This window comes from Bubalus kerabau, chromosome 9 (assembly GCF_029407905.1).
Source record: "Bubalus kerabau isolate K-KA32 ecotype Philippines breed swamp buffalo chromosome 9, PCC_UOA_SB_1v2, whole genome shotgun sequence".
Classification (NCBI taxonomy): Eukaryota; Metazoa; Chordata; class Mammalia; order Artiodactyla; family Bovidae; genus Bubalus; species Bubalus kerabau.
The window spans coordinates 87929437-87943945 of record NC_073632.1 but is presented as its reverse complement, the minus strand read 5'-3'; the positions used below and the strand labels follow the sequence as shown (position 1 = coordinate 87943945).

At 37.3% G+C, this 14509-nt stretch overlaps 1 protein-coding gene across 5 annotated transcripts in view; it reads right to left on the bottom strand.

Annotated features, from left to right (window-relative positions):
* The window catches only part of ADGRG6 (adhesion G protein-coupled receptor G6), a 153929-nt gene that overhangs the window by 63575 nt on the left and 75845 nt on the right, over positions 1–14509 (bottom strand). For 3 of the 5 annotated variants that reach the window (XM_055535776.1, XM_055535779.1, XM_055535777.1), the window contains exons 5-6: positions 4101–4169; positions 1808–1891 (exon numbers count right to left, since the gene is read on the bottom strand). In XM_055535776.1, coding sequence (XP_055391751.1) covers positions 1808–1891; positions 4101–4169 — 153 coding nt within the window. The remainder of the gene's footprint in view (positions 1–1807; positions 1892–4100; positions 4170–14509) is intronic. The other 2 variants (XM_055535778.1, XM_055535780.1) reach the window with 1 other exon arrangement.

Below are 14509 nucleotides of genomic sequence, written 5' to 3'. Positions count from 1 at the left end.
AAGTTAGTTAATTTTTGGGGGAAAAAACCTATTATAAATAGTAGAGATGGTTCAAGGATGTGGTAAAATTGAGATGATGCATAAATTTGAGTACAGAATTTGAGACTATTTCTACAACATGAGGGCTTTCAAATATTTTTAAGTGCTCAGATTACATTTTTATCAAGAATGATCTGAATTCGAGTTTTCTTTCTTTAAAGTGGCCAAATCAAACCATTTGAACTGATTCTAACATTTGCTTTTTTTGTTGAAACGCCCGTGAAGGCTATGACGCAGAGAGAGATGGACTGAACAAGGCTCTCTTCAAGAATGTCAGAAATGACATGATTGAGTGAATACAGCTCCACTCCACCAAGGCGAGGACTCTGAAGCATCATGTAAACGTTCTTGGGCAGAAGAGGATGTGCCAGTCCTGGAGGGCGAATGCCACAGAGGCTCTTTGTATGTTCATACAAAGAGTGAAATACTTAGTTAGAATTATAATATTCCCATCTACTGGCTAGAGTCCATGTGAAATATGCACTGGAAATTTCAGCTGCTTTTGCTTTCTTGGGGGTTGCTGGAACTTTTGCTCCATCATAAATCTCCTTGGCCTAACTACCAGAATAACCATAAACACTTCCCTGAATTGATGTCTTTATAACCCTAATGAAATTTATATCTACGTTTCATGTAAAATATTCCATACTTTCAATTTAAATGTCCTTACAGAGGAAGTTGATGTAACCCCCAAAGCCAAAAGAAAAAATGAAAAAAAGAAAACTATGCCAGTTTCTCTTCTCTGGGTTTTGGTCCCTGGTGATACATCACAGATGTCTTGGCCTTGCAAGTTAAATGATTGAGGTTGAGAAAATTCCTTTGTTTCTAATACCTCATATTTGAGAATATTACTTGTGTTTGAGGCAATGATGTGGTCACCTGATTGGAATTTCGCTTTTTCAGAAGAAACTGAAACCACTCACTCTGAATTACCAAAAAGCTATGTATGTAGTCAATATAGGTAGTAGATTAAATAATCAACCTGACATTGCCCCGGTTCATTTCTTATCTTATGTAACTTTGCAAATTATAAATAATATAAACAGAAATGTATTTGTACAAGGAAAAAACAGGAAGTATTGGCAGTTACTTGAAGTTGTGTCAGTCAAAAATTGATTTACGATTTAGTTAATATCCAATCACCTTCTAACTATGGTGTGTGTGTGTTAGTTGCTCAGCTGTGTCTGACTGCGAATCCATGGACTGTAGCCCAGTAAGCGCCTCTGTCCATGGAATTCTCCAGGCGAGAATACTGGAGGTAGCCATTATTCCTCAACAAATAAAAACAAAGAGCAAAGTATTACTGTATAAAAATGATCTAAATGTCACAAATGTTTGAACATAACGTTGGCCTCAGTGAGAAATTACATTACTAAAATTATGTAGCTTTTTGAGATTACAAAATTCTTTAAAACAGGTTTCTTTAGAGAATAACCTGGCAGAATGCCATAAATATTTTTCTTCTTGGATCTGTAGTATAATGCAAACTCTTTCCATTTAACTAATGTCTTTCCCTGAAAGCTTCCTTTGAACGAAATTTTAGCTAAAATTCAGAGATGTGATACTAGAAGTGTACTCATTCCATTGGTTATTTGGGGAACTCCAGGCAATCAAATGAAATTTATTTTAATAGTCTTGCAAATGTACAAATGTACCAATTGATTTTAACAACAGACACTTTGTTGGAACATTAGATATTTCCACCTTTGGAATACAGGTGTTCATCAAGTCAGACATACTACAAATATAAAAGGTAACGATTTCTTACCATTCCTTTGTTTATCGGTTCTGTTAGTAACAGGCATGTTAGTGGTGACAGTGGGTGATGTAGTACTAGGAGGGTTTACAGTAGCTGGTAATAAAGATGAGAAAGATGTAATTTTGCAAAAAGCACATGAAAGTTAATATGGATAAGCAATCTATAATTGATGCATGAAAATATATAGAGGAGGAACAGAAACCATTTCTTGCCACTAAACACAAGTTTCAAGGTTATAATGTATAAAATGAATCAATGCCTTCTATAGCACATTAAGAATCTGTTCCCATGGTCTTTGGTGCCATCTTGTACAAGAGTCTGGAACTGGCACAAAGAGAATGGAGAAAGAACATTCGATTCTAGACCCAAGTTTGCTATCAAGAGGCTGATGATCACACAGTAAATGGATAAACCTTCCTAGAACTCAGTCTTCTAAGTCTATAAAAAGAAAGGCTAGAGAAGGAAGTCTGAACACCACCTGTCAGCTTGAAAATTATCTAAACTAAGTTAGTCTTTCTGATACACTGAGATTAGCAAAATAAAATTTCAGAAGAAAATATACTTCTCCTAGAGAAGATAAATGTGAAGAAAAAAAAGAGAATGAAATGGATGACATCAATCATTTAAAGATCCCAATAACTTTACTAAACAATGATGGACAAAATGGATTTCATAAGGGCAAGCCTTACAGAAGGGATTTTTCAAAGCAGTATGTCAAAGCTATGTTTCTGATTCTACTAAAACTCAAATATTAAACCTTATGTAATGTTTTGATAATATCTTTCTAAGGGATTCTGGAGGAACAATGTAAGTAGTAAAATAACTATACATATAATTTTCCTTTAGTTTATCTTAGGAGTATATTTGTATAAGATGTACATTTCTAGGTACAATAACTATTTGTTACATATTTCTTTTAAATGGGCTTCCTTGGTGATTCAGATGGTAAAGAATCCATCCACCTGCAACAGGGGAGACCTAAGTTTGATCCCTGGGTTGGATCTTTTAATTAGAAAAAAATTACCTAAATTTAAAACATTTCACTAATTATAAAAAGAATTACCTTCCAAAGGATCTTTAGAAAATATTGAATTCCTTATTCAAAATGTCTATTCTTAACTAAAATAACTTTTTCATTCAAAAATAATATACAACACTTAAGAATGAGGATTCTTTTTGAAATCTTTTATATTTTTAAATTGTGAACAATCAGTTATATTTATGTAATGCATAATACATCTAAATCTCAGATTTAAAAAAAATTAAAATTAAAAAAAACCTTCATGGCTTGAACTAAGCAAAATTAAGGCTTTTTAAAATTTCATTTAACTATTTTAAAACCACACTGAGTTCATCAAAAGAAACTACTTAATGGCTTTATTATCTTAAGGTAGTCATCAACAATAATATCAAGAGATAATGTCTCAGAAAAAAAAAATAATAATGAGTTGCACCCTTTCTCTCTGCCTACCCTACTTCCACACTGGAACTTTAAAAGGGAGCTTAGGTTTCTATTCACTTAGTCTCACTTCTAACCCGTCACTTTAATCCTATGACCTTCTTAATAAAAGATCCAACTTTACAAAAGACATGGTCATGATTCTTAATGTGGCATATAGAAATGCTACTTCAAAAAGAAGTATATAACAGCATAAATGGATGGAAATGGGTCATGGATAATCAGAAGAAGCAATGATAAAATTAAAGCAAAATATTTTAAAATTTATGCAACTATGGATTATTCAGCATGCAGCTATTCAATACATACTATATAATTATAATACTGATCATAGTATAGTCATGTTGCACTGTAATAATTAATAAAATTACATTCATATGAGTAATAAGATAGCTATTTTTATCTTAATATTTAAGTTACATTGCACATCATAAATTGCCTCATGGCCTGTCTTAAACTTAATTGACTATTCAACTTAATTTTTCCTCTTGTTTTTTAGACATGAATACTTTTTCAAAATATTGTATGGCTATATTTATACTGGACAATATTTTTGAGAGGAAATAGAGGGAAAAAAATGAAGTCAACCCTTCCTAATAGCATATAATTATTCACATTTTAAAAACTCAGTGCTTTATGGAAATGTGGTCATCCAGTGTGTGAATGCATTCTTTCTCTACACTGTGCACCCACACAACTAAAACACATCCAGAAATTCTTCTGGTTTGCTGGTTTCTGGCCTCTCGAGTGAAAATGAAGATAAAATTCAAAACAATGACAAGTACATTTTCTAAAACAGCAAGTAAGAAACAGACACTCCAGAGGATGATGTTGACTCCCTACCTTGGCAGAGGGTCCCCAAATCTGCACAGCTGGCTAGCTCTGCTGCTGGGAGTGGAATCAGGTAGGAACCTTGATCAACACAGAAAGATTGCACAAATATGACTTATGATTTAGTGATATTATCCAGAAAAAAAAAAAAATCATTAATCATTTGGTTGGTGTGAAAGGAGCAGCCCTGGAAGAGTCCACCAGTAATATTTTAACATCAAGAAAGTCTCTGTGTCTTAATTTCCACAAATGTAAAATCAAGCTACTGAAATTTCTCTCAAAATCTTTAACTCAATCTACTGACCCTAACCACAAGTGAAAGGAAAAGAAGTGCAGCTACCCCTTAAACTGTGCATAAAGAGTTTAGGACATTTTCACAAAACAAATTATAAAGCTTTGGTGGAAATCCATACAAATGAAACAATAAGAACATGAAAGATAAGTTTCCAAAAGTGAACATGGATATTATTAATGCTCATAAAATACATATTTTTGGTTCCCAGGTCCTAGCACATACTAGCTGCAATTCCAGAAATAAGTTTCCGTGACTTCAATTCGGTCTCTGTGCCTTTTTATTTCAAGCTTTGCCTGACTCATGCTCAGCAGGAAACAAATTTTGAGCTGATTTTCTAGTAGGAATAGTGGATTTTCTCTGTTGCACTAAATCTCTCTCTGGCTATTAACAGGCTTTTATCAACAGGTTGAGGCTGAGGAAGATGGGATAAACTTATCAAAAAGCATATTTTACTATGATTAAGGACAGAAGAAAATACAAACATATACATACACATAAATCTTTGGCCACCTAATGCGAAGAGCCGACTTATTGGAAAAGACCCTGATTCTGGGAAAGACTGAGGGCAGGAAGAGAAGGAGGAGAAAAAGGATGAGATGGTTGGATGGCATCACGGACTCAAAGGGCATGAGTTTGAGCAAACTCTGGGAGATAGTGAAGGACAGGGAAGTCTGGCATGCTGCAGTCCATAGGGTTGCAAAAAGTCGGATATGACTGAGCAACTGAACAACAAGAAAATGCACATATATATATACGTACACACGTATATTGAATTTTTAAAGAACATTTCTATAATAGTAACTATATTCTAATATTTAAACATTTTCCAAACTTCCTGTGGCAATAGTACATGAAGACAGAGCAGGTACATGAGCCAACAAAAGATGTCTAATTAGATTAACTGTGTGCACAAGCAGAAAGCATCCCAACAATTTAGCAGCATCTCAGGAACATAGTTTCTTCATTCTTAATTGCCTCAAGGAACTGGACCAAGAAAGAAATCATTTTATTTTAGAAAGACCCAACCCTTGGGCCTCTGGTCTGTGATGTTAGCTGACAAGAAGATTTTATTATAGACCTTTACATGTTCATTCAATAAACATTCATTCGCCATTAACAGTATGAGAGACAGGGAGGCTAGAAGAATGCTTTAAAACTATGTCTCTGCTCTCAGAGAGACATGAATGGGAGGTGGCTTCACAGTTTTCACAGAGAAATATAGATGCATAGTGGTCCAAAGGAGCATGTGACCAGCAGTTTGGTGAGAAGGGTGAATAAAAAATCCTTTACAAAGATTAACTGGAAATATGAGGAGTCACTATACTGATCAGAGGATAAGAGACTAGAGATGGTTATTACTGGCTGACTGAATTACAGAGACAAATTCCAAGAAAAAGGCTTCCCACGTGGCACTAGTGGTAGAGAACCCACCTGCCAGTGCAGGAGATGTAAGAGATGTGGGTTCAATCCCTGGGTTGGGAAGATGCGCTGAAGGAGTGCATGGCAACCCACTCCAGTATTCTTGCCTAGAGAATCTCATGGACAGAGGAGCCTGGCAGTCCATAGGGTCACAAAGAGTCAGACACGACTGAAGCAACTTAAGCACACACACGTGCACACCAGAATGTAGTCAAACCATCTGTGAACCCAAACGGCATGGCATTTCTGGAGTTGGACATTTGTAGAAAATTGGTAGGAATGATCAGATATAGAGGCAACAGACAGCTGTACAGGGCCTTGTAGAATGCAGGCACTATGAATTCTGGGACTTTGTGTCTTTCTTCCAATGGTGTATCCCTCACACATAGTAGCTGGGTCCTCAAAGTTTACTGAATAAATTACTGAATGCATTATGAATGACTGTGAACATTTTGAACTCTTTCTTAAAGGAAACGGAAAATACAAAAAGGAACTTGGTGAGAAAATTAGATTTAAATCTAAAATAATATCTTTTGAAGCTCCAAAACTAACTAAAAGAGAGGAGATACAAGAAGCCTGAATAAGACTAATAATTCAGGCTTCATATCACGAGTCCACTGAGGATGGACAGAAAGAGATGGATACAAGACTTGAAGATGGAATAGATAGGATTTATTTAGTGACTAATTGAAGAATGGAGAAAGAATAGGAAGAACAGAAGAAAATTTTTCTAATTTTCAACTTGAGAAATTGGTACATAATGGTCTCAGACAGTAAATACTGGAAGAAAAGCAAACTCAGGTGGTGTGGGCTAAAAGTAAGTCCAGTAATAGGAACTGAGGTACCATGTGTCATCTGGTACATGAGTAGGTGTACATGTTTTTGTAAGAGATCTAGCAAGGAAGTACTCCACAGAAGCTATACATGTGTTTGAGATCACGTGAGCTAGGGTGTAGATTTGATGGAACCACAGATTTCCTATATTTAAGTATCAGATTTTTTTTTTTAAAAAAAGAGAAAGAGCTATAGATTTGAGAAGGCAAAAATAGCTCTTGTCAATGATTTTACAGAATTCAAGTTAAAAAAGTTTCATGGATGGTGTGGCCACATCGAGTATACAGTAAGGTCCACAATGATAAAGACTGAGAAGACCCTTCACTTTGGAATTTTGCTAACAGCTCTACAGAAATTCCCTTCAGTAGCGTGGGAACAATGAATTCTAGATGTCCAATGCGTGAGAAGTGAATGCAAAAAAGAGGAAGCCTGGCTACGAAAGGAAGCAGAGATCCGGTGGGTAGGGGGCGGTGCTGAAGATTAAAAACTTAATAGCAAGTGTACTATGGAGAAAGAGTATGTGAGAGGTAGAAGCTGAAGGCAGCCTAGAATTTGATCTTGAATGTTTTCTGCTCGTTATTTCTGTCCATCACACTGAACTGATGCCCCCTTCTTGCAGGACCTTACTTCTCCTTTAGGTATTTACATTTTAGTAAGGAACTTTTGAACACTAAAAAGCTCTTAAAACTTAAAATGACTGAGGAAATCTCAGCCAACATAACATGCAAGAGAGGAGACCCTTGGACGGAGTTCCTGTGCTGCTCAAATTACACACAATGTTGGCAGACACAGGCTCCTAAGGCCACTTCTGGCACTGATAGAGTATCTCTGGAAGACAAAGGGAGATAAGGGAACAACATTGTGGGAAAGAAGCTTTCAGGCTAACTACACATCCACCGCAGGGTATCAAAGAGCTGAGAGGTGGAACTAAGGAAAGAAACTCAGAAGACTTAGGATTTAGAGTAAGATACTTAACAATTTTCTTTAACATTTCATCAGTTTGATTGTATGGTAGCAAGTCTAAATTTCATTCTGTGACATACTTGTCATGGAAAATTGTAACATTTGCTTCTGAGTATTATCAGTTGTTCCTTCCTGGGTACTTTTAGTTTAGCAAATTGACAATGCTTTATAAATACTTTATAAACACTATTTTATGATGATTCAGTATAGCAATAGAAATTACATTTGAAGTTTGTTTCAGTGAAAATGGTTTGAATACAAGTGACAGATTTAATTAGAAAGGTCTAAAATATTGATAAATGAAATCTTACATTACAAATACACCAAATTATATGAACAAATACTTAAAATATTAAAAATGTGCACAAACTTCATTTGCAGTCGGTTCAGTTTCTGGCATATCTACATAGAAAAGTCATTTTTCCTATCAATTTTTCTAGGTGGATAGATTTACAAACCAGAAGATTGTTAAGGAAGAAGAGACAATTCTTTCTCCTGGATATATTTATCATTAAGAAATTGTTTTCAGAATATGACCTATTTATAGCCTCTCATATTTGTGGATACTACAAAGGGATTTAAAGGTATTTACTTAATATTAGCCACAAAAATTAAAGCCAAATTTCCTTTAAAAATGTACTCTCTGAAAAAGGGCATTTGATGAAAAGCTATAAAGCTGTTAATCTTTCTTCTCTGTATTTTGTTCTTCCAAAATCTTGCTACAGAGAGGAGTCAATATTTGTACAAGTTGTAGTAAAAAAAGACTGACGTAGCTAACCACTCATCTCACACCCTTAGTTCAGTTCAGTTTAGTTGCTCAGTCGTGTCCGACTCTTTGCGACCCATGAATTGCAGCACACCAGGCCTCCCTGTCCATCACCAACTTCCAGAGTTCACTCAAACTCATGTGCATCAAGTTGGTGATGCCATCCAGCCATCTCATCCTCTGCCGTCCCCTTCTCCTCCTGCCCCCAACCCCTCCCAGCATCAGGGTCTTTTCCAATGGGTCAACTCTTCGCATGAGGTGGCCAAAGTATTGGAGTTTCAGCTTTAGTATCAGTCCTTCCAATGAACACCCAGGACTGGTCTCCTTTAGGATGGACTGGTTGGGTCTCCTTGCAGTCCAAGGGACTCACAAGAGTCTTCTCCAGGATCACAGTTCAAAAGCATCAATTCTTCGGTGCTCAGCTTTCTTCACAGTCCAACTCTCACATCCATACATGACCACTGGAAAAACCATAGCCTTGACTAGATGGACCTTTGTTGGCAAAGTAATATCTCTGCCTTTTAATATGCTGTCTGCTGCTGCTGCTGCTAAGTCGCTTCAGTCGTGTCCAACTCTGTGCGACCCCATAGACCGCAGCCCACTAGGCTCCCCCATCCCTGGGATTCTCCAAGCAAGAACACTGGAGTGGGTTGCCATTTCCTTCTCCAATGCATGAAAGTGAAAAGTGAAAGTGAAGTCGTGTCTGACTCTTAGACACCCCATGGATTGCAGCCCACCAGGCTTCTCCGTCCATGGGATTTTCCAAGCAAGAGTATTGGAGTGGGGTGCCATTGCCTTCTCCGAATATGCTGTCTAGGTTGGTCATAACTTTCCTTCCAAGGAGTAAGTCTCTTTTAATTTCATGGCTGCAATCACCATCTGCAGAGATTTTGGAGCCCCCCAAAATAAAGTCTGACACTGTTCCCACTGTTTTCCCATCTATTTAATGAACCTCCAGATGCTCAAGCTGGTTTTAGAAAAGGCAGAGGAACCAGAGATCAAACTGCCAACATCCTCTGGATCATCGAAAAAGCAAGAAAGTTCCAGAAAAACATCTATTTCTGCTTTATTGACTATGCCAAAGCCTTTGACTGTGTGGATCACAATCAACTGTGGAAAATTCTGAAAGAGATGGGAATACCAGAGCACCTGACCTGCCTCTTGAGAAATCTATATGCAGGTCAGGAAGCAACAGTTAGAACTGGACCTGGAACAACAGACTGGTTCCAAATAGGAAAAGGAGTACATCAAGGCTGTATATTGTCACCATGCTTATTTAACTTATATGCAGAGTACATCATGAGAAACACTGGGCTGGAAGAAGCACAAGCTAAAATCAAGATTGCCAGGAGACAAATCAATAACCTCAGATGTGCAGATGACACCACCCTTATGGCAGAAAGTGAAGAGGAACTAAAGGGCCTCTTGATGAAAGTGAAAGAGGAGAGTGAAAAAGTTAGCTTAAAGCTCAACATTCAGAAAACTAAGATCATGGCATCTGGTTGCATGACTTCATCTCACATCCTATTTAATGACAATCCAAACAATAGTTGACAAAGCTAAAACTCTCATGTGAGTTGCACTAGTAAGACAAATATTAATTCCTTTCAATTTCATCTTTGTAATTGTTACTAAATTGAATTCAAATTTTTCATAAATGTATTTAAAATTATTTTTGGATGCCGTTTATGCTCATAAAGAATTTGGGCATCTTCAAAGGATAAAGTCCTTTGTAAAAATAAGTGATTTCATCTTTGTTATTTAAAAAAAAAAAAAAATTCAGTCACCTAAAAATGCTACACTCAATAATTTGTTAGGAATGAAGGGAAGGAGCCAATAGTGAAATCAGAGTTTTATGGCTCTGAGGGAAAGAACTGTAACAATCGAAAATGAAAGGATAGGAATCCAAGAGCTGATGAAGTCTTGGTAATTAAGTGTAAAATTTCAGAGAGGAAAACAAAAGTCCATCCAAATCCAAAAATGTCTAGAAAAGAAAAACATCAAAGTTGGATACTTATGAATTATATCTTATCTCTACATTCACAGTGGTTAATAAATGGAAGTGATTAATAAATGCTTGTTAAATAAATGTAATTTGTTTGAACTTAAACTATTCATTGAGTTATACAGTACCACTCCTCAGGAAAGTCCAGTCATCAGTAAAATAAATAAAACTGGTATAGAAGGCACTGTCTGTTCTTTGTGAAAATTGATGGACATTAGCCACCTAAAACTGAATCATGGGCTTCTCTGATAGCTCAATTAGTAAAGAATCCTGCCTGCAATGCAGGAGACCCTGGTTTGATTCCTAGGTCAGGAAGATCCACTGGAGAAGAGATAGGCTACCCATACCAGTATTCTTGGGCTTCCCTTGTGGCTCAGCTGGTAAAGAATCCGTCCATAATTCCAGAGACCTGGGTTTGATCCCTGGGTTGGGAAGATCCCCTGGAGGAGGGAAAGGCTACCCACTCCAATATTCTGGCCTGGACAATTCCATGGACTGTATAGCCCATGGGGTTGCAAAGAGTTGGACATGACTTTCACTTTCACTTTCAAACCTGAATCATAACACAAGCAAATGGTTGAGCCTATAATTAAAGAGTCCATTAGGGTAACCATCTATCCACCGAGGTTATAAACCCAGTACTATTTAATAAAATTGTCTTAAGAAAATAATGATGATACAAAAAGAAAAAGAATTGTTGCTAAAGCATTTCTTTCTGAAAAGGACTGACAAGATTAACCATGTTTAAAAAAAAAAAAAACCTGCTGTACATCATATTCCAATTAAAAAAAAAAAAACCTGCTGAAAATTTCTTAATTAGATATATTCCCTAACTGTGCTTAGAACAGCATGGGAAAATAAAAGTACAACTATGAAATTATTTAAAAATTTATTAATAACATGTTGATTTTATTGCTAGGATAGTCAATACCTGAAACAAAAGGCAGGATGCTTTAAAAGGAGTCAGTTCATTTCCATCATCTTATTTCCATATTAAAATTTACTTAGCAAGAGACCTTTGGAAAAATCAATTCATTTTCTGTCACAAGTTGATTCTGGTATGAAAGTTCATATTTAACAGATATTGTCAAGCCAATGGAATGTTAGGCATGAAATTCTATTTTCCCATTGGCTACTGTACTGATCATTAGTTTTGGGAAATTACCATTACCATAAACAGAAAGCCATGGTGTTCTGGAAAAAAGGAAAGGTTAAAATGTTAATAGAGCACACATTTTTTCATTTATTCAAGTTTTGCTTAAGTAACAAGCTTAGATATAATCTCTTGTTACAGGTATTTCCTGTCAGTTAATAAGTGACTTGGGTTCTTCAACTCCCAAAGCTTATGATTAAGCAGCAGGAAACTCCCTCCCCCGTTATTACTCCTGAAACACAGTCCAGGATATTTGAATGTACGGAACGGGGGTGCTGAGAGTCACTGTGGAATGTCAAGAAGAGGAACTCAGACACTGACTCTGTAAGCTTGGTGTTATTCCTTTGAAGTCATTTTGAAAATTTACCGATGGCTAAGCTCCACAAGCATATACCTGATGCCTTCCAGTAATCATAAGGCTTGGAAGGGAGTCTTAAAGACTGTGTTAAAGAAAATATGAGAATTCCCAAATATAAACCCTGGGCAAAAGGACAGGAGATGTGCATTTTAGCCTACCAACTGGCTCAGCCACTTATTTTTTCTAAGCTTCGATTTCCTATCCTGTTTAAAGTGAAGGGAATGGCCTAAATTGGGATTCCCAAACATAAGTGCCTCCCAGGGCCAGAAACTAATCTAAACAGAGCTGGGCGGTGGTAAGGGCCAAGAGGACTTGGAAAGCCCCTTCAAAGGGGTCGTCACCATTTAGCTCCAGCTGTGTTGGTCAGGCAGTCAGACCAACATATAAGGTACATATTTTTTTTTAAACCAGGGGAATCCAAAAATTCATTTTTATGTGGAATCTAGTTTTTTAAAGTTGAAAATCAATCCTTATTTAAAAGCACTGCATGGAAATGTAAATAAATGAAAACAAATCAATGTTGCCACCACTCATGTCTATGAGCTAAATGAGCCCTAACCGACTGGCCTGTTATCTCTGGCTCAAGAGATCTAGCGGGTCTTTCCCAGTATTGTACAAAGTGTGTGCTTCAGAAAACGAGACCCTTTGATTTTTTTGGTCTAGTTTCAGGGGTTGGCAGATTTTCTTTAGGATGGTGGGCCAGGTCATGTCTCAGAATCAGTCTACTCTGCACTGGAGCACAGAGGCAGCCACAGGTGATACAAAACCTATGTTCCAATGAAACTTTATTTACAAAACAAGTGACCTACCATAGGCCCTTCTCATTTGCCAATGCCTGGCCTAGAGGATTTCTTAGGAGAAGTTTAGGAATTTTGTATACTAGATTCCTCATATTTTATTATAATAAGGTATTATTAAGCACTAAAGGGGTGGGGGGAACCCTTATTAATTTTGTTTAAAACAAATACCATGTTAATACCTGAGAAAGCTAGTGTTCTGGCCAGCAGTGTTTTATGTAGCCAGAGATGGCTCCTGGGCCTCTGTCCCCCTCATCTGGACAAGAATTGGCTTGCCTACTTTAGCAGTACATCTTGTCTTCTAGTTCTGCTTATTCTCAAAGACAGTTTAGGGAAACACGGTTCTAAAACTGAACATTTTGGCTTCAATTTCTGACTTGGCTACTTATTAATTAAATGACCTTGGAGAAGTTACTTAACCTCTTTGTACCTCAATTACTCATCTGCAAAATGGGGTTAATCATAAAACTCACATCATGGGATCTGTGTTGCAGGAATAAGTTACAATGTGTAAAGTGCTTAAAACAGTACCTAGAGCACAATACATATTAAAGCATCATCTAAGTATTTAGAAATTATTAATATACATAGCCAAATTCTTTTCCTAATTTTCTTCTGATGGTCATCGTTCTCAAATACTGACTCATAGAAATGCAAATGTTAAATAGTCTATGATTTTTAAATAATGGCCAATGATATGATGAAAACAGGGCCCTAAAGATAATTACCTTGATTGCAGGAAGTGTACCACTGCCCTCTCCTCACCATTCACCACCCCACACACTTTATTTTTCTCAATTTCCTTGCTGAGTGAAAGACTTCTCAGGAGTCCCTGAAGGTTGTCCTCTGTAGCCAGTCTCAGACTAAGAGGATGTTGGTTCACACTGTTAACTCTTACAAAGTTCCAGAGTCTCCTTCTGGAACAGGGCTGTGGTTTACCCTCTTTTCAACAACCCACAAGGAAACACCTCTCAAGTGACATCACATAACAACCTCCCACCATCTGCAGGAGCACCGTGGACCACACCGAGAGATGGGTTGCCCACACAGGGAGGTGGGTGACAGGAGTTCCCCAGGCTGGAAGGGCAAACATAGGTCAAGGATATAGGACAGGGGGCGTCAGGTCTTCCTGCTGCTGCTGCTGCTGCTGCTGCTGCTGCTAAGTTGCTTCAGTTGTGTCTGACTCTGTGCGACCCCATAGACAGCAGCCCACCAGGCTCCCCCGTCCCTGGGATTCTCCAGGCAAGAACACTGGAGTGGGTTGCCATTTCCTTCTCCAATGCGTGAAAGTGAAAAGTGAAAGGGAAGTCACTCAGTCATGTCCAACTCTTTGCAACCCCATGACTGCAGCCTACCAGGCTCCTCCGCCCATGGGATTTTCCAGGCAAGAGTACTGGAGTGGGGTGCCATTGCCTTCTCCACAGATCTTGATAGTGGGTCCTATTTTGAAAGCATTGGGAATATTGAAATATATTGAAAGTTGAAAGTATTGGGAATCAAGTTGTGATAGAATTCCCTGCAAAATCACTTACAGATGACTTTGAATATTAGGCCCCTTCTTTCCCTCCTCTATTGAGAGTTAACTCTGCGACTAAAGAACATGTTATCCACACTTTAGATTTAGTCATGTGACATTGAAAATTGATAATGAACTTCTATTTTTTATATGTGACTCAGTCCTAGAGTAAAATAAGGACTTCCATTGACTTATGTACATAGGGAGTACTTTAGAGAAGTCTTTTTTAATATAACTTTTATAACATGGAATTGTATCTCTAAATACTTTGCAGTTGGCTACTTGCAATAATAATGCATTTAGAGTCTCTCAAAG